Here is a 20,944-nt window from a genome sequence, read left to right as displayed (position 1 = left end):
ACGAAAGGGAAATGACATATCTGAGACCCCAGAAAGTAATGGGGAACATATCTGCCATCTTGAAAGCCGCCATATTGGATCCAGGGCAAGTTTTTCCAATGGGAAAGAGGTTATGTAACATATTAAAGGTGAGAATTGTCTCAGTCTTGTGGTTCAAAAGTTATTAGCACAAAAAGGCGGAAACAACTGAGAACGTTCCCTGTGATGCACAGCTATATGTCGTGTTGTCCATGGAGCTGAAGACCCCCGGATTCATACACAAAATTGAACCTACTTTCTTCCACAGCCGATAGGTGAATAAATTCATAGATTCTCATACACTTGATGTTTCTTTAAGATTCTCACCCGGAAAAAGATTCTTGTATAAAAGTGATTTGATCCAGTGAAGTTATGTATGCGAGATCACCCCCCGGAACTGAGGAACAATCACCACGGGCAGACACCAGGGACTCTCTAACGTGACTCAACCAATAGCAGTGCAGGTCACCGGGGAATATTTTGCCTCCACGGGGGCAAGACGATTCATCTGAAAAACAGAACACAAGATGGACCGACTCTCTTTGGCTTATATATTGATGATCCAAAGGTCACTACGTACAATCTGCTCAGCTCCTCCTGCTCTATAACATGCTGCCTGCAGATAGGACACTATGTACAATCTGCTCAGCTCCTCCTGCTCTATAACATGCTGCCTGCAGATAGGACACTATGTACACTCTGCTCAGCTCTTCCTGCTCCACAACATGCTGCCTGCAGATAGGACACTATGTACAATCTGCTCAGATCCTCCTGCTCTAAAACATGCTGCCAGCAGATAGGACACTATGTACAATCTGCTCAGCTCTTCCTGCTCTATAACATGCTGCCTGCAGATAGGACACTATGTACAATCTGCTCAGCTCCTCCTGCTCTATAACATGCTGCCTGCAGATAGGACACTATGTACAATCTGCTCAGATCCTCCTGCTCTATAACATGCTGCCAGCAGATAGGACACTATGTACAATCTGCTCAGGTCTTCCTGCTCTATAACATGCTGCCTGCAGATAGGACACTATGTACAATCTGCTCAGCTTCACCTGCTCTATAACATGCTGCCTGCAGATAGGACACTGTGTACAATCTGCTCAGCTCCTCCTGCTGTATAACATGCTGCCTGAAGATAGGACACTATGTACAATGTGCTCAACTCCTCCTGCTGTATAACATGCTGCCTGAAGATAGGACACCATGTACAATCTGTTCCGCTCCTCCTGCTCTATATCATGCTGCCTGCAGATAGGACACTATGTACAATCTGCTCAGATCCTCCTGCTGTATAACATGCTGCCTGCAGACAGGACACTATGTACAATCTGCTCAGGTCTTCCTGCTCTATAACATGTTGCCTGCAGATAGGACACTATGTACAATCTGCTCAGCTTCACCTGCTCTATAACATGCTGCCTGCAGATAGGACACTGTGTACAATCTGCTCAGCTCCTCCTGCTGTATAACATGCTGCCTGAAGATAGGACACTATGTACAATGTGCTCAACTCCTCCTGCTGTATAACATGCTGCCTGAAGATAGGACACCATGTACAATCTGTTCCGCTCCTCCTGCTCTATAACATGCTGCCTGCAGATAGGACACTATGTACAATCTGCTCAGATCCTCCTGCTCTATAACATGCTGCCTGAAGATAGGACACCATGTACAATCTGTTCCGCTCCTCCTGCTCTATAACATGCTGCCTGCAGATAGGACACTATGTACAATCTGCTCAGATCCTCCTGCTCTATAACATGCTGCCAGCAGATAGGACACTATGTACAATCTGCTCAGGTCTTCCTGCTCTATAACATGCTGCCTGCAGATAGGACACTATGTACAATCTGCTCAGCTTCACCTGCTCTATAACATGCTGCCTGAAGATAGGACACTATGTACAATGTGCTCAACTCCTCCTGCTGTATAACATGCTGCCTGAAGATAGGACACCATGTACAATCTGTTCCGCTCCTCCTGCTCTATAACATGCTGCCTGCAGATAGGACACTATGTACAATCTGCTCAGATCCTCCTGCTCTATAACATGCTGCCTGAAGATAGGACACTATGTACAATCTGCTCAGGTCTTCCTGCTCTATAACATGCTGCCTGCAGATAGGACACTATGTACCATCATGTACACTTTTTTAATAACTTCCCTACTATTTTCTGTAAAGAAACTTACAATGTGAAAACACTGATAAATATTGTGACAATAAGTGTCAGTAGATGGCAGTGACGTTCCTTTATCCTCTGTGGTGACATAAATAATAAATTATATTGCAGCAGCCTACAAAATAAAATCTGTATATTATAAAGTATAAGTCATACATTATACTATGGTTATTTATTTCTGTAATTGACAGCATTACATATTAGCAATATTACTCCATTGTTGCCTTTCCCTTTAAGTTTTTAAAGTGAACCTGTCATCGGAAATTGGGGTAATAAACCTCTAGCAGTATGTTATCAGGCAGCTGAGCAGCTTTTAGGTTGTGTTTCTTTTATGGCCAATCATTGTGATATCATCCAAAATATCAACTTTGAAGTGAGAAGTAAATTGCTTTTGTGGAGTCAAGGAGGCGGAGAGTTTAACACTGAAGTCAAGCTCTCTCTGTCTTAGAACGTCCCCTTCACTGTAATTGATGGTCCTGTGTCTAGGGACATCATGAATCAGATCTCCTGAAGTCCAGCACATGATGTCAATCACATGAGAGGAGGTGTTTAGAGGCAGGGAGAGCTTGACTTCCGCATTAAACTCTCCACCTCCCTGACTTTATACATTTCACTTCAAAGTTGATTTTCTGGATGCAGCCACCACACTGGGCCATGAAAGAATTGAGATCTGGAAGGTGTTCAGCTGCTTAACAACATATTGGGAGTGGTTTATTAGGCTAATTTCTGATGACGGGTTCCCTTTAAAGGGTCACAAAGGAAAATAATTCAGATCTGTGTTCATTCTGTCACTTTAAGTTGCATTATTGTTCAACTTCCATCGCTGATGAGCAGACTATGCAAATTAGCTTTCCACTAGTATTTTGGGGGTATCATTTTTGCATATTTTTCCCATGGGGCATTGCATGTACTTGAGGATCTCCTCAATGAGAACCAAAACTTTGCAGAGATGATGGGCATCAATTTAGGAAATTGGATAAATCAGCCCTAAAATCCTGGGAAGAACCTTGGCCAAGAGGAGACAATTGGACTATGGAGTCCTAGACAGCTCACTATTTAGCAAGCACCCAACCCCGCACAATGCCACCCTCCATACAGGCTTCACCCACACTCACCACCTTTACCAGGGCCACCACTAGGATAGAATTTCAATATTTGAGGCTACAAAGAGGACTATAAAGTACTAGAAGTCCAGCAGAGCTACAAATATCCCACATTCTCAGATCTCTCGTATGTTCTTAGATCTACTAATGACCTGACTACTCCAAGTCCTGTTTCTTCCTCTTACTCCAATGGAGGGGTCTCTGCTGGGAAAAGTTGGACAACTCTTCCCTATACGTCTCTGGTTCTATACCGATAGAGAATAAAGTGAAGAGGCTTAGGCCCAAGACCTTGCACAAACTCTTTGGAAGACTTGGTGGTGTCCAATGTCGGAGTGAAATGTATTATTTTGTTTATTATTATTATTGGGGTCCGAACAAACTTAAAAAAGACCTGTCAGGACCCACGGGTCCTTATGGTCCTGCGGTTTAGGGTCACAAATCAACCTGTATGAGGGGTGTACGTTGGCAAAATGTAAAAAAAAATCATTTTTATACTTACCTGGATGTGAGTCTGATGAGGCACATCAAACTCACATCTTGAGATCCGGCATTGTTGCCTCCTCTCACGATGTGGGAAGTGAAGCCGGGATAGTATCCCAGTTTGCTTGTGCAGTGAAGCCAGGGGTGGACTACGTCGGCTTCACTTGCCGCAAAGCACAGACACCGAGCTAATTAGGTGAGTATCAACTTTATTTTTTTTAAGATGATCACTGAAAAAACATTCAGAGTTATTTGGGACACTAAACCACCACCATACAGACCTTTGGGTGGTTTAGTGGCCCAAATCTCTCCAACAGGTATCCTTTAAACTCTAGGGAATATATATATGTAACCTAAATTTTAAAGGGATCCTGTCACCAGTTTTTACCCCACTAAACTACCAGCCCCCTGATGTGGGGTATGAAGTGTTCTCTTGTTGCCTCATTTTTACATGGGACGAGTCAAGTTTAGTGGTTACAGGTGTAGTGTCAGTTCACAAGCCCCTATCTCCTACTTTATAGCACCTAAAAACATGATCTTTGTGTCATATTAAAGAAAAGGAGTTTATCTTTCAGATCACATCTTGTTGTTCTGTGATCTACAGAAATGGAGATACAAGCAGTTAAAAAACAAGAAGGAGGGTATCCTAGAAAGGACATGTCACACCCTCAGAGGGCAATAGTAGTTTAGTGGGGGTAAAAATGGGTGATAGGTCAAGGCCTGTCCAATACTGGTGGAGTCTTACTGTGGACACTTCAGGGACCATATGGACTAATATGTTTTCTGGTAGGTAAACACACAAGGATTTGCTATGGATGGCCCCCAAGATAATTCATGCAGGTACACAACCAGCGCAGTAGCCATAACAATCCCAGGTGCCCATTGATTGATTAAGCAAATTTTCACCCATGTAACTGCCCATGTCTATATGACCTGTTGAATACTGGACTGATGGATAATTAATATTGGAGGCTTGGCACCTAATGATCTGAAATGATGCTGGGTAATCTGCAGGTTCAATTTTGCCCCTAGAGATCTCAAAAGAGAGATTTTTAATATGTAAAAATTTGGAGAAAAGTGGTTGGATGTCGACAGATTGGAGCATTTCAGGAGCAACGTCTAGAGCAGCGGTTCTCAACCTGTGGGTCAGGACCCCAGCAGGGGTCGAACGACCAAAACCGGGGGTCGCCTAAAGCCATCGGAGCCGCAATTTTACTGTGTTTTTACTGTGAGTTGCATGGTTTGGGGTCACCACAGCATGAGGAACTGTATTGCAAGGTCACAGCATTAGAAAGGTTGAGAACCACTGGTCTAGAGGAACATGTTCCTGGCAGGGGCGTAACTTGAGGGGGTGCAGAGAGTGCGGTCGCCCAAAGTGTCACTTTTCAATATGAGAAGATTAGTACTATAAACAATACATTATAGTCGGGGCCCTGGCACAGACTTTGCACTGGGGCCCATCAGCTTCAAGTTACACCACTGGTTCCTGGGTTCCTCGGGGGCGGGTCATTTCCACTACCGTTTTCATATACCATGTTTTATGACTGTGTTTTTGCAAAAAAATACAAAAATAGATAGAAGATAGATAGATACAAGCATATATAGATAGATAGAAGAATATATAGATTTACCTACCAATCAGATCATGGCCATCCTGTTGGCGCACCCCATAAACACTTCTTAGGTTCGTCCCCTGCTTAACGCGAAGCCACACCTCCAGGCTTTCTCCAGTTTGGGCCTCTTCTGGACATTGTAGTTCTGCTGAGTCTATTGGCACCATCACAGTGGTCAGAAGTTCTGATCCAGGTTCCTGACCTTCTGCTTTCACCTTTACCCTATACCGCCCGGGCAGACTATACTTATGGATGACAACTCCCCCAGCGGTAACCACAGGATCGCTTCCATCCTTAAAGTCCCACACAAATTTCTCTACAGGAGATGAAGCCTCTGCACGAAACCCACAAGTTTGGAACACAGAATAATGCGATTGGGCCGATAGTGAGACTGCCACCTGCGGGAAGAAAGTGGTATTGACGAATGATGAGTAAAAAACAAACATTTCTTTAAAAATTTATGCAAATTGAGAAATGTGATATAATTCAGGTTCAATTTGCAATAAATAGAAAATGACCTTTACGAATGAACGGAGAAGCCTTATATTCCAGCTTCTATACGCTCAATTATACAAGATCATGTGACGCTATAAAACGCGGATTATAGTCTACGGCAACAATAATAAAACAAAAAATAAAGCCCACAATTACAGCAAATGCATGGACCTTGGAGCCTTTGAATGATGTAAGAATAATCCCAGCAAATTGATTTATGGATTATAGAGGGTGCGGCAGGCGATGGTGCAAGGTGCTTACTTAAGGATGTGCACTAGTTCTGTATGAGCTTTGCTTAAAGAGATCTGTCAGCAACAGTGACCATACAAAGCTGCAGACAGTGTTAGGTATTGTCCATGGAGATCTGTGTAATCTTACCCTTGTGTGTCTAGTTAGTAGCAGCAGAACTGTGAAATATGGATCTACAGTATATTCCAGGATTGTAGCTGGGCTTGAAGCACTCTAGTGCTCTATACTGAACACAGCAACATGAGCTAGCTACAAAAATGGCAGCTAGTTCACGGCCGCCATAGATGTGTATCATGCACCGACACTGTGCGGTAAACACACTGTCCCACAACAACATGTCCGAGCCATGCAATCGCGCCACAGGGGATAGAACAGGTCTTATTTCTGGAGAGGGGAGGGGTGAGTGCTGCTCACCCCTCCCCTCTCCACTTGCTTCCTGTTTGTTCACAGGAGGGAGGAGTTTGAAATCTAGAGATCAAAGAACACAGAAGTGTGAGGACACTCCCCCAGTGATCCAAGTCCAGCTACAATCCTGGTTGTTTCTTGTGTAAAATGTCAGTTAAACAAAAAAAATCTAATTTGCTACATTTTGTTTCGTGACTTTGTCCCAATTGCTATAAAAATCCATAAATACCGTATGTAAATTACTAGCCTCTCGGACCTCTGAGCCTCTATGGGACATAGGGAGCAAATTCTACGAATTATAATATAATGATAATTCTGGGAATCAAACATTTTTAGGACACAATTTGGAGATTTGGATTTGGCCATTCTAAAAACCTTACCCAAAAACACAAACTTTGATCGCAATATACACATTTTGTTGTATGTACATGGAATTGCTTCGTAGTCTGGACCCTGGGCTAGTCCTCTAATCTAGACTATAGTGCCAATCTCAGGATTAGGGTGGGATCACAAATGACCGCCATCAACATGGAAGGAAAACTTTACATGGACATCTCCTTCACCTGGATGGGATGAAAGTCTTGTATGACGGTTTTATTACACTTGTCGCCATCCACATCTCCAGAACATATCCCCAAACAGGAGCCGCCGACTTCTGACGTGACTGATCCGCATAGACAGCGCTGAGTCCCGTCTCTACTGTAGTAAGAGTATCCATGGCGGAAGCAAAAAGTCAGGCAGGCCTCACCGGAGAGAGGGATCGGGGTGATGAGGGAATAATGGAGAGCGGAGTCAGGGGGGCCCCGCAGACATGACACATAGTTACCTACAGGCGAAAAACACATTAATAGGACATGTCATTTACTAGACCAAAGAGTTGAGATGGTTGTATACCAGATCATTGGCCGGGCACGTACAACAATCAGATGGAAATGATGATGTTAATGTGAACAGATCCTTATAATAATAATTCTTTATTTATATAGCGCACACAGATTACGCAGCGCTGCACAAAGCATAACAAATTGGTCCCTGCCCCCAATGGGGCTCACAATCTAAACAACCTAACAGTATGTTTTGGAGGAAACCGGAGGACCCGGAGGATGTTGATGTTGACCTGCAGATGTTGACCAGGGTGGGATTTGAACCCAGGACTCCAGCGCTGCAAGGCTGTAGTGCTAACCACTGAGCCACCCTATAGACTCACTGTAGACAGTACTGTACCCTATTAGTATATTACATGTAACTTACCACAAGGGGGGAAAGTGGTGTCATGAATGCAACTTTCTGTCTCTGGGTCCACAAATAATTTCACTCCCGCTGCCAAATGGGAAATGAAACGATGCAAGGGACAACCACACGGGAGACGATTGTCAGACAGATCCCTGCAACGCGGAAACGAAAGTGTAAGAGACAAGAAGAGGAAGCTGAAGGGAAGTTTCACTAACCTTTCAGAAACTTACATCCCATAAGTTAGTGCTCAGTTCCTTAAGAGGTTCATAAGAAGTTCAGGTCAAGGTCTGGCTCAACCTCAGACCCCCAACCAACCCCCGCCCTCCCCCGCTGAAAATGCTCGCAATCTGGCGCCAATTCATTAAATGTTGCATTGAAATGGCGCATTGCCGGGGTAGCCAGATAAATTTTTGGGGAGGATTGTCACTCTCTGAAGACGTCAACTCTTAAGCTCTTTAAATGCAGTTGGCAAAGTCGCCAATGCCATTTACATCACTGCCGCAGTACGTGCCTTGGCACTAAATAAGGCGCCATTTTGGGGAGGGTCGTCGCTCTTGATTCTACTGGGTCCGCTCATCACTACATAAAAGTCCATTGTGTGTACATAGTGAGCAACACCGATATCCTGCATGTGTCGCTTCCCCGCTCAGGTCCGACGGAGTTCACCTTCTTCTTCCCGGTGCATGTAAGTGCATTGTCTTGCAACACAATGGGGCACATTTACTAAGGGTCTGCGAACCGCGATTCTGTCGGGTTTCCCAAATATTTCCTTTTTGCGCAGAATTGCCCCTGGATTTTGGTGCACGCGATCAGATTGTGCCGCAGCGGCGCCGGCTTGCATACGACAGAAATCGGGGGGTGTGGCCGTCGAACAACCCGACTCATTCGGACAAACCGCGGAATTTAAAAACTAAATTGTGTCACAAGATCAAGCACTCACATGCACCGGGAAGAAGAACTCACCAGGGAAGCGACACATGAAGGAAATTGGACGCACGACCTTTGTGAATCGTGGCAGACCCGAATCCTCGTTGGACAACGAACCGCGGGATCGCGACAGGACTGGATAAGTAAATCTGCCTCAATGTGAATCTTAAATCCTGCGCTCAATCCGAATCAGTTGAATCGTCCAACGGCCCGCTCCCCTATTTCTGTTGCATGAAATCCAACGCAGCCGCGCCACAATCCGATCGCATGCAACACAATCCCCAGTGAAATACCTGTCACAGCAGTGCAAATCCCATCAAAAAATCCGACAAAAGTGCGATCCGCGGACCCTTAGTAAATAAACCCCTATGTCTGGTTATTATATAGGTACTCTGCAATTTTTTGTAGTTTTCACTTTGCAGGCTTTATCTCCGAGCTGGAGACTGGAGACTAGCTGCTATGTTGTCTCCCATACACTGCACAAAGAAAGTAGAGGAGAATCTTTATCCATAACTCTCTCTCTCAATCAGAAGCATCATCAGTACAGATCACAGACTTTACATTTGCGTTTGGGATTGGCCACATGATTCAGACATATAGCCGGATTGTTGGACACTCTGGCCAATCATAGCCATTACTTGTTTCTAGAGGCATCAATTTGATAGATTGGCTGTTCGATCTTACCGGATTGGCAGGGTCAAATATATATACATATATATTTATAAATACACTATATAGAAGTACTGATCGTACTGATCAGAACAAAGCACTTGGGGTGAGACAGAAACATACTTGTTTTCTACAGCAGCCTGTGCCTTTGGCATCACCCCTGGATGTGAGCGCTAGATCTTCACCCTACAGCAGTGATGGCGAACCTTTTGGAGACAGAGTGCCCAAGCTACAACCAAAACCCACTTGTATGTCACAAAGTGTCAACATGACAATTTAAGCAGTAACTGATTGATCCCTGCTGTATCACAGGTTTTAATCGTATTGGTGTCCTGAGTTCATCAATACAATAGAAAGTTGATGGAGAAATTTGGATTGTGGTTTCCCTCCAGGGTCCCCCGAAGAGGAAGAATCAGGAGACCCAGAGCAGGAGCTCAAATGACAATCCATCTCTATCCAACCCTTCCTGCTCCTCCTGTAGTTATGACAGCCAAGGATTTTGCTTTAAATTAGCGGGGAGCATGGCACGTTCTGGGTTGTATTGGACCACAGGAGAAAGCCTAGAGTCACATCTGGCAAACTCTGTGTTGGGGTGAAATCCTGGGTGCCCACAGAAAGGGCTCCGAGTGCCACCTCTGGCACTCGTGCCATAGGTTCGCCACCACTGCCCTATAGTTATGCTGCTTTAGATCAGTAATAATATAATGATACTCACAATATCTGCAGCTCAGGCAGGAATATGTTCCATAATTCATCAATTACCCAAATCTGGTTGTGACTTAGATTTCTGGGGGAAAGAAAAGTATTTGAGGGTGAGATGTGTTCTACATGTTAAGACCATTATTTGTTACAATATTTTATCAGATCGGATCTGTTGTCCTCTGTGAGGGTCATGAGATAGTCCGTACTCTAAGATTAGGGAAAATTCCCAAAAACAGGGTTTACACAACCAAATAACAACAGCACCACTCGGTTTGGGGAAGGTGCTTTTCTACTACAAACTCTAAAATTGGTATACAAAAAAAATAGAAATCCCCAAACAGCACCAAGAACATTGGGACATTTGTCTATTAGGAGTGATCAAAGAGTATGCTTATTTTATGAGTCCAGTGGATTCATGAGCTCTCCGATCCAATATATATATGTCTATCTTTCATTGTGGGGAAAGTTTGGGTGGGTGTTAATGCTTTCTGCACTCATTACACTGGACACAAAACTTTGTTTGGATTCTATTAGCAGAACTACACAACCCTGCTGTTTTTGTTAATAAGTACGTAATTGGACAGCACAGAATACAACATATTTTTAGTAATCTACCATCATGAGACTGTTGCCCCATCACTTGTACTTACAGGGTCCTCATGTTCTGGAGTCCTATAAAGTCTCTTGAGTTAAGTAAAGTCAGATGATTTCCTGAGAGGTCCCTGGAAGAAAGCAAATGTTTAGGGTTTTATATATATTTTTCATATTGTAGTCGATTCTATAGATCCTCAGCCACTTGTTGAAGTTACAACCCTGGAATATATATCCATATATCACAGTCCTGCTGCTACTTGCAACATATAAAACATACCCACTCAGGGCTGACGGTATGTGGGGTGACTGAATACTAGGGAGTGGCTGGCTTGGAGATGACCAGGCCGGAGATTTCATGGTAGCACAGTCCTAGACTAGGCCTCATCCACACCCATCAGGGCCAGCAGGGTAAAGCAAGAAGAGGGGGAGGTCCTGTGACAACAAGGCTACCCTGGGGCATTCCCGGTGTAGGTGACAGGTTCTTCCAGATGGTAAGGAGGAGGCCCATGATGTTAGCGGCTTAGCCAGGGACTCGCACTGGAAACGGAGATGATGAAAAACTCACAGTTCTTATCTTCTTGTGGACCGGTCAGAACAAGCTGTGCAATGTTCAGAGGACATGCAGGAGTCCAGTTTGCTAGCTGGAGTGTAATAGTAGAGATGAGGACCTCAGCCCTGGACCAGTAGTCTGCTAGGCTGGATGAATCCTCAGGAAGCACAAGATCAGCAGCACAATTTGGCAGAGATGTGTTCTCTAATAGCAGATAAGAACTAAGACAAAAAAACCAGAACCCCACAGCTTATATGTATAAACCTTTGGCTTCAGCCTCACGAAGGTTCCAGGGAGCTAGTCAATAGACATCTGCAACACCCCTGCCAATGCATGGGCAGGCTGGTATTTGCCAATAGCGCCCTCTCGAGGTCAGGAGCTGTTAGGGAGTATGATGATCTCTCTAAGATGTTTCTAGAACTTGGTGTATTGAGAAATTGCAGTTATAGCTACTGCCTGGTAAGGCAACAGTTAATATTGTGATATGTGATTGTCCAATGATGTTCCTGTAACACAGGCTGGAAGGTGATTGGAGAGGTGCTACCACCTGACCAGGGAGTATATAAACTCCTGCTGGGAGGAAGCACATTGTTCAGTCTGTAGATTCAAGCCAGAGTGGGCATCGCATGCCACTGCTGCCACAGCCACTCCCTAATTCCAGGAACTACAGGTGCCTAGCACCCAGGGCAAGTCCGGAAACTTAAGACCAGAACTCAGCTTCACCATGCGGATTCAGTTCCACCTGCACCATCCCAGTCTGCGTGTACCACCAGGCTGTGTGTAGCCTTCCTGTGCACCGACTCTCCATGGCTCTTCTAGCTTAGGAATCTGCTGTTACCCGTTTTGGCCGTTGCCTGCCGTTCAATAAAGAACTATAAGTTGATTTGCACAACGTTGCCTCTGTCTGATCCCTGGATACGGCTGTTACCACCACGGGCTTCCCCATCCATCACCCAGGGACTCATCCTACAGACACTCAGGGGTTGCCCCAGGGAGAACCAGTACCACAGCCTCTCCCTCCATATTTCTTGCATACACCACCTGCTGGAGAGCTGCCAGGCTGTAGGACAGTCCTCCGGTCCCCATACCAAGCACCGTGACACTAGCGTGCCTAGGCCGCAACCGCCAGCCACTCTGGCCCAAGAAAAGGCCGGGCCCCGGTGGGGGATGTTGCACATCCTGCATTACCTCAGTGGCAGCAACAAGTATACACATAATCACATTGCACACAATATATACAGTACCTACTGGGTGATACTGTTGTTACACAATATACTACAAATGGTAATGTAATGAAGCCTTGATACAAAGGTTTTAGTAATCTGAACCTAGGAAAGCTGAGTTGCAGTCTCTAAATAGCTGGATCTCTGAGTTACAGAGCCAAATTGGGTGATCAATCCCACTCCAGCAAGAATACCAGTTTTGTAATGACCCAGCTCTAGGACGTTACACATACACAAGGGTTACACAGATCTCCATGCAGAATATCTGACAATCACTGTTCATGGTGAAAAAGAAACCCTTTTGGGAGTAAACAAATTACCAAATTCTGCTATTATTTTTTGTATTTTTTTTATTGATATTCAATGTACATTGGGAAGAAGGAGTATGTGCACTAAATTCACTGGTCTCAAAGTTTATGAGGCCAGTGAATATAGCCGAGCACATCACTCTCTTCCAACACCCGCTAACTGTGATTACACAGGATGTTCACAAGTCCCTGTTATCATCCACTTTTTAGGGTTATAGGGTCCAACTAACATTCTACATATAATTACAGTAAATGAATGTTCTGGGAATGTTCTCTTTCAGTGTTCCAGATATTTCTGTGGGATGCGGATTTCACAGACACTGAGCAAAAACAATTCTCCTCGGCCATGTCCACATCCTGACCCTATAGACACAATGGAAGGGGAGGGACTGAGATTGTGACGCGTCCTCCGCATTCTGCCTGGTAATTATATGGTTATTATTATGCAGCTATGCGCCAGGATTACATGATGGATATTATACGGCTAGTTATGGATTCACTTCCAGCCCACTTCCTACCAGAGACACAGAAGAGACTAGAACAGATGTCTCCTGTTTATTGTATTGTTTCCTATTCATTGTCTGATTCAAGGAACATGTAGTATTGGATGAAATGGGCCGAAATAAACATTTTCTCTCCAAAAGTAACTGCCCCCTCTAGTGTCAGACTAAGATTCCAACCCTCCCGCTATCCTGTCCATCGGTCTGTCTGTCTATCCAGAATATAGGCTTCCTCACTCTCAGGTTTGCAATACCTCTCTTACTCCAATAGGCCTGTCTACTATAAGTGGGTTTAAAGGGACTCTACTAGCTCTCTAAATCATCCCTCCGGGGCTTGATTGCATTGCAGGGGCAACAGGGAAACTCAAAGTCTCTGTAATGACAGAAGCAGGTAACAGCCTGTAACCGTCGTTCCTGCAGGCACATGCAAGGCGATGGATTGGTCACCTGTGGATTAGGAATTTGGAAAGTACATCAGCCCTAGTCAGGTATTCGCAGGGCTGACTAGAAGGAGCCGTATTGGCTCTGCTGCCTGGGCAGCAATGTGGCAGTCTCTGTGAAATTAATAATTAAAGGGTATTCCAGGAATTAGCATAATTCATATACAAATGGGCACTCAAAATATAAGCTAGTGTGTAATTAGTTGTCATAGACTGTAATGAAGAATTAAAATGCTACCAGCCCTTTAATCAGTCCGTTAATTTCCTCCGCGCGGTCCGTTGCGGAGCAGACACAGGACAGAAGATGGCCGCTGGTCACATGTCCACATCACATGTCCTGCACCTGCCTGGGCAGGTCATGTGATCACCACTATGTTTGGCTGTAATGGATTGGTTGCAGTGCATCCAGTATGGCCAGTGCTGTGGTAATGGCAGTTACACATCATTACTATGGTAACAGAGCAAGAAAACCTGTTACATCATCACTGGGGGCAGAGCATAAGAGGTAGGAGGAGTTACTGAGAACTAAAGGATCATGGAACTTGCAGTTCCCAGTGGCGGCCGTCTTAGTGATAACTCCACCTACTTAAGAGAGGCCATCAATTTGCAGGAACCCAGCGCTGCAAGGCTATAGTGCAGACCACTGAACCACAGTGCTGCCCATAATTAGCACAAGGTAATGCAGGTTTCTCATGGGAAAGAGAGTAAAAGATTGGAAGACAAGACCCAGAGCCTTGGAATGAACTCCTATTTCTAAACTTTTGCAGAGCTAACTGCAAAGCATGCTGAGCCACCAACCGATCACAAGCATGGCTTGTGCAGGGAAGATAACAAATGTTGCCACATAACATCAAATATCACAGCTTAACCCTTCAATAGCAGGCATATTGTAGCGCAGGAGTCAATACTACATTTTGACAGTAGGTGGCAGCAAAGGATAACTATTGTAAAGATTCAGGGAACTCTAGTCTTAAAGAGAAAGGAAACCTAACTGTTTCATGGGAGAGCTGGCCAAACCCTCTACAGCCCAACAGGAAACTAATGGGAGCTAATCTAGAGATGACCTGTCCAGCGGGACATTACATGTACATGGCACTTGATAGACTATCCAGACATCTCTTTCCCTTCACTCCTGACATCGACTTGTGGACCAATGGTTGGGAGACAGATATGCCTATTAACCCATTACCAGCCCATTACTATAATAGAAAGCCTGTCAGCAATGTGATTAAGGGGATCCAGTTAGCGGATTCTCCCCTATTTGTTTGGAGGGTATGATTGACAGGTCTCATCCAATTTGTGTAGATCCATGTTTCATGTAAAACAGGGCCACATCTCAGGGTTACAAACCTTATTCCTTTATGCCTGTGCACTATGAATCCGCTGACGAATTCCCTTTAAAGTTCTCCTTCACCAGCAATGCCATTAGTAGGAACCAATTCTATGGCGAGTCGGGGTGGAGTGAAATTTTTCTAGTCAGTCTAGGACAGTGATGGCGAACCCTTTAGAGACTGAGGGCCCAAACTACAACCAATCCCACTTATTTAAATGCAAAGTGCCAACATAGCCATTTAAGCAGTAACATGTTGCTACCTGTTTTGTTGCGGCTTTTAATTGTATTGGCCTCCTGAGGACACCAACACAGTTGAACGAAAGAGGAGAAATTGAGATTATCGTTGTAGCTTCCCTCCAGGGTCCCCTGAATAGAAAGAACTGTGGGGCCCATAGAAGGAGCTCCAATAATAACGCAGTCTTGTCTGCACCTCCTGGCTCCTCCTGCAGACCCAGACAGCTAAGGATGTGTAGCTTTAAAATAGCCCTGATCACAGCACATCCTGGGTGGCCAGGGACTGCAGGAGGAGGTTTTGAGTCCTGTCTGGAAACTCTGTTCTGGGGTGATGGCCTGGGTGTCCACAGAGAGGGCTCCGAGTGCCACCTCTGGCACCCGTGCCATAGGTTCGCCACCACTGGTCTAGGACATCAAAGTGGCTTATTCCAGCCCTGTTCTTGTTAACCCTGGGGGCCCTTGTGCAGTCATAAGGTGATTAGTAGGGACGAGCAGACCTGTCAAAATTCAGTTCAACCAAACCCAGACCCCATCTAGTAACACCCTGTTGTTGACAGTTTAAATAGCGCTGGGACAGGGGACTGGTGGGCATACGTTGTCGGGTCCTCTGTAAACAAACAGGTCTGAAACCGACGGAAGGCAGCGCATTAAACCGGGAGCACGGAGAAGGTAGGTACAGGTTACGTTTTTTGTACAGCCTCCCCCAGGCCACCTCAGACAACCCCTTTATACCCAACATTGTGGTTCAGGTCCACCAAACATTGGGCATTTACCAGGTATTGATTATGCAAAATCCCTTAAATGTTGGTATAAAATTTTCTATAATTTTTTAATCTACATTTATAATTTGACACAAGCTGGATTATCAGACTTTCTGGATTATCAAATAGAAGTATTCAATAATCCACACAATTAAACTTCCAAATTTCTGTACTTGATGAGAAAGATTTACCCTTTTGTTTTTTCGGCTGGAGAGTTGTGTATTTCATTATCCCACTCGATGAGTCCTTAGCGGGATAAGATTTTATGATGGGCGCTGAGGTCAGGGGGACATTGACCGCAGCTCTGAACACTTTGTCTACAGTCCCTGGACATTGCTATGGAGATGGAGCGAGTAAAAGAAGCCGGGACATTCCTGCCCTCTCTCGAGCGCTGCCCGGATACCCGTAACTGTGTATTCCCCTAGTAAACGGAGTGAGAAGCCATATACAGCTGCATCATGCTGATAGAAGAGACTAGAGGCCTCCATAATAACTGTTTATAGTTGGGCTCCCACTGTTATCACTGATAATGTGCCCATCAATATCAGCCAGGGCATCTAAGGGGTTAGTCAGAGGGACTGGCAGCCCCATCACCCCCAGGTGTGAGATGTTATTAAGGGGCAGTGACAACGGCCGCAATCAGGGGCGTAACTTGAGGGGGTGCAGAGGGTGCAGTCACAACCGGGCCCAAGAGGCTTAGGGGGCCCATAAGCTGTTACTTTCCCATATGAGACTAGTATTATAAACCATAGATTATCTTAGGGGGCCTGGTACAAACTTTGCACTGGGGCCCGTCAACTTCAAGTTACGCCACTGGCCGCCATCTTACTACACCTACCGTATTACCCCATGCCAGGAGCAGGGCCTAGTCTGTTGCTTAGCAACATTTTGCTTGAGGCCTAATACACCACAAAACAACTTTAGTTCAATGTTAAAGGGGTTTTTAAATATAGGTCCTAAACTTTGGTGTAGTGTGGTGCCAACTGTCACTCGAGAGGGATGTGACCTGCTACAACCTACAACTGCTCCTGTAGCAGGTAGCGGCTGGCGATGACAAGAGGGCAACACTGAACCGGTGCTCCAGATTAGGGGGTGTATATTGTGTATGTTATATTTATACCCCCTCTGAGCCTATAATTTAATCCAGGACAAGCCCTTTAAGTCCACTTTAAGTGTCATAGAGGGACAAAAGCAAAAAATGCCCTTGTTTTTATGGTTGATGTCACCTCCCAAAAAAACAGTAAAGTTATATTCTCTGTTTAGAAAGGGTTTTTACAGGCTGAAAAATGTGATGACCTCTGCGAGGGATTGTTCATCAATATCAGATGTAATAATGTTTGTCCTAGTGACAGATTCACCCTAAGGAGCCGCATGGTCTGATAAGATTATTGTGATGGGTCTCCTGCGGCTCTTATCTTCCCGGCTGTTTATCTAATGTAAATCCCAGGACAAACAGATTGGGAAATCTAATCTGAGGATTCAGAGAGAAGGTTTAGTCTGTGCCCCAATGTATATAGACATAATGGGACACATTTACTTACCCGGTCCAGTCGCGATCCCGCGGAGCGTTCTCCGACTAGGATTCGGGTTCTGCCGGGATTCACTAAGGTGTGTGCGCCCAATATCCACCAGGTGTCGCTGCTGCGCCGAGGTCTGCCGGAGTTCACCATCTTCGTCCCGTTGTATGTGAGTGCTATTCTTGCGACACAATTTTTTTTTTTTAAATTCTGCGTTTTTTCTGAATCTGTCGGGTTTTCCGACAGCCATGCCCCCCGATTTCTTGCCGATGCGCCACAATCCGAATGTGTGTGCCAAAATCCCTGGGCAATTCGTCGCAAATCGGAAATATTTGGGAAACCCGCCAAAAATGCACGAATCGGACCCTTAGTAAATCAGCCCCAATAATGACTAAGACAGCATTGACCCCTCCCCCCCAACTTCCACCTCGTACTCCAAGGAGAAAAACTTGCTTTATTTCCACAAGGATAATACACACAGTGATGTCACAGTACAGGGATAATACACACAGTGATGTCACAGTACAGAGATAATACACACAGTGATGTCACAGTACAGGGATAATACACACAGTGATGTAACAGTACAGGGATAATACACACAGTGATGTCACAGTACAGAGATAATACACACAGTGATGTCACAGTACAGGGATAATACACACAGTGATGTCACAGTACAGAGATAATACACACAGTGATGTCACAGTACAGGGATAACGCACACAGTGATGTCACAGTACAGGGATAATATACACAGTGATGTCACAGTACAGGGATAATACACACAGTGATGTCACAGTACAGGGATAATACACACAGTGATGTCACAGTACAGGGATAATACACACAGTGATGTCACAGTACAGGGATAGTACACACAGCGATGTCACAGTACAGGGATAGTACACACAGTGATGTCACAGTACAGGGATAATACACACAGTGATGTCACAGTACAGGGATAATACACACAGTGATGTCACAGTACAGAGATATTACACACAGTGATGTTACAGTACAGGGATAAAACACACAGTGATGTCACAGTACAGGGATAATACACACAGTGGTGTCACAGTACAGGGATAATACACACAGTGATGTCACAGTACAGGGGTAATACACACAGTGATGTCACAGTACATGGATAATACATAGTATTCCTATTGCTATGTCATAATATCACTACTATATGAATAGTAGTATTATTAATACTAGTATTTACATACTACAGCTGCTGCAGAACCTCTGCACTTAAAAGAACTTCATGCCAGTCACTGATTGACTTACACATAGTGACAGAGCTCCTACACTTTGTGTATTTTGGGGGTGTACATAGATACATCCACAAAATTCGAAAACATCTTAGTTATTATCCAAGTTTGTAAGGTTCTCGCGGTTCCCCCTGTGCGTGTGCCAGCCCTGGCATCCTTACTGTAGAATGGCATTCTCACATTCCGGTCTGCGCTGCCAGTTCCCACACAATGTGCGGGAGGGAGGAAGGGGGAGGAGGGCGGTGGGAAAGGGTGAGACTCACATAGAAATACAGAAGAATTGAGACAAATATTTGCAGGTGACCGCAGAGATACCAGATACAGATTATACACAGTAACCAGAGGAGCCACCATTACTGGAGGAGCAAACTTCTGCCAGGGTCATCATTGTATGGTGCTACTTACATGGAGGTGGTGGATGGTGGTAGGTACTTACATGGAGGTGGTGGATGGTGGTAGGTCCTTGGCAGGGGGAATGCTCCATAATCCAGCACCGGAGCACTTGGTATGACTCGGTGTGCACTTACACTGTGCTGGACATTGTATTGGTCCTTGGTCAGAGGAACAGTCAACATCATCTTCATCATCAATATCTACCAGGGGTTCTTCTCCTTCGTCTGTAGACCTATGGGCTGACCTATTACATCCCACGTTACTCTCTGATCTCAATCCCCTCAACGAGTTAATGAATAGGAATATATATAAGAAATATAGAAGTACTGGTTGTCCACCAATAAGGACCATTATGGGTGAGAAGAAGTTGCATGGACTATGTAGACCAAACCTAAAACCATCTCCTAGGCCTCCATAATTCCGGCTCTGTATAATCCCAATCTGGGTCTGAATCGGTTCCGCACCATCCTATGACCTGTCTTGCTGTGTTCTGGTGTGGCTCATGTTCTCCTCGTCCTTTGTTACTTATGGTGAAAGTATCTCTCTTTAGAAGGTCTCACCCACCCCCATAAATCCCCCCAGAGCATTCTTAACCTGCATCTCCTGGGAACCATGTTGCGAGTCTCAATGGGTGTGTGTGGGGGGGGGGAGACATTAAACTGGATGGGATTTTAATGAGGGTATTCACTGCGCTCCACAAAGGCACCTGTCGTATCCTAAAGGAGGTCCATATAAATGTGCATAGGACCCTGGAGACGTCTTACTATACAATGAGATGAGCAATTATCTCTGACCTCTCTCCGATTTCATCCAATCCCTTCTCTTCCTTGGTTGAACTTGATGGACATGTGTCTTTTATATACAAGCGTATAAATGATGATATTATTACATGTCTGACTCACTAAATCCTTGGATTCTCCATGAAATAACAATTCCGGATCATCTTTCCATATAACTCTATGTTGTGCCCTTCACTTGTTATTGCTTCTAGAATTTTAGGAGTCTTTTGCCAAGTGGGTGTTACCAGCTGAGGGGTTTTTCTCTGCTTAGTCTGATACCATCCAATCAGAGCTAATTGTGTCAGATAGGGACACACCCCCAAATGGTAACTCCCAATTGGCTAACTACTCCTAACATAGGAATAACATGGATAACTACTGACGGCAGGACGTAATGGGGCACATTTACTAAGGGTCCGAATCGCGTTTTTCCGCCTGGTTTCCCGAATTTTTCGGATTTGCGCCGAATTGCCCCAGGATTTTGGTGCACGCGATCGGATTGTGGTGCTTCGGCGCCGGCTTTCACGCGGCAGAAATCGGGGGCGTGGCCATTGGAAAACCCAACAGATTCGGAAAAAACACAGAATTTAAGAAATTAACTATGTCGCTAAATCAATCACTCACATGCACCGGGAATAGGTTGGTGAACTCTGGCGGCACACGGCGGACTTCAGCGCAGCAGCGACACCTGGTGGACATCGGGCGCATGACCTTAGTGAAGCGCCGGAAGACCCGGATCCTCGTTGGGGAACGCGCCGCTGGATCGCGACAGGACCGGGTAAGTAAATGACCCCCAATGTTGTAACAATAAGATACTACAGTAATTTTATTTCATGTCACATGATCTAAACTTTTTATAAATGTTAGGCTGACCATATTTTTAGACGTGGACACATGTATATGATGACGTATCAGTAGTGGAGATACATGTACTCGGAGCAGCCGCAGTGA

At 45.0% G+C, this 20,944-nt stretch overlaps 1 protein-coding gene across 5 annotated transcripts in view; it reads right to left on the bottom strand.

The window, feature by feature from the left end:
* The window catches only part of LOC140064997 (polycystin-1-like), a 62,218-nt gene extending 51,416 nt beyond the window's left edge, over positions 1-10,802 (bottom strand). For all 5 annotated transcript variants that reach the window (XM_072112389.1, XM_072112390.1, XM_072112388.1 and 2 more), the window contains exons 1-6: positions 10,735-10,802; positions 10,098-10,169; positions 7,805-7,938; positions 7,117-7,379; positions 5,427-5,802; positions 346-526 (exon numbers count right to left, since the gene is read on the bottom strand). In XM_072112389.1, the coding sequence (XP_071968490.1) occupies positions 346-526; positions 5,427-5,802; positions 7,117-7,379; positions 7,805-7,938; positions 10,098-10,169; positions 10,735-10,745 (1,037 nt within the window). In that variant the 5' untranslated portion in view covers positions 10,746-10,802. The remainder of the gene's footprint in view (positions 1-345; positions 527-5,426; positions 5,803-7,116; positions 7,380-7,804; positions 7,939-10,097; positions 10,170-10,734) is intronic.
* Between the last annotated feature and the right edge of the window lie 10,142 nt (positions 10,803-20,944).

The sequence above is a fragment of the Engystomops pustulosus genome, chromosome 6 (assembly GCF_040894005.1).
Source record: "Engystomops pustulosus chromosome 6, aEngPut4.maternal, whole genome shotgun sequence".
NCBI classification, from domain to species: domain Eukaryota; kingdom Metazoa; phylum Chordata; class Amphibia; order Anura; family Leptodactylidae; genus Engystomops; species Engystomops pustulosus.
The sequence above is the reverse complement of the archived record's forward strand: the minus strand, read 5'-3'. Positions and strand labels throughout refer to the sequence as shown.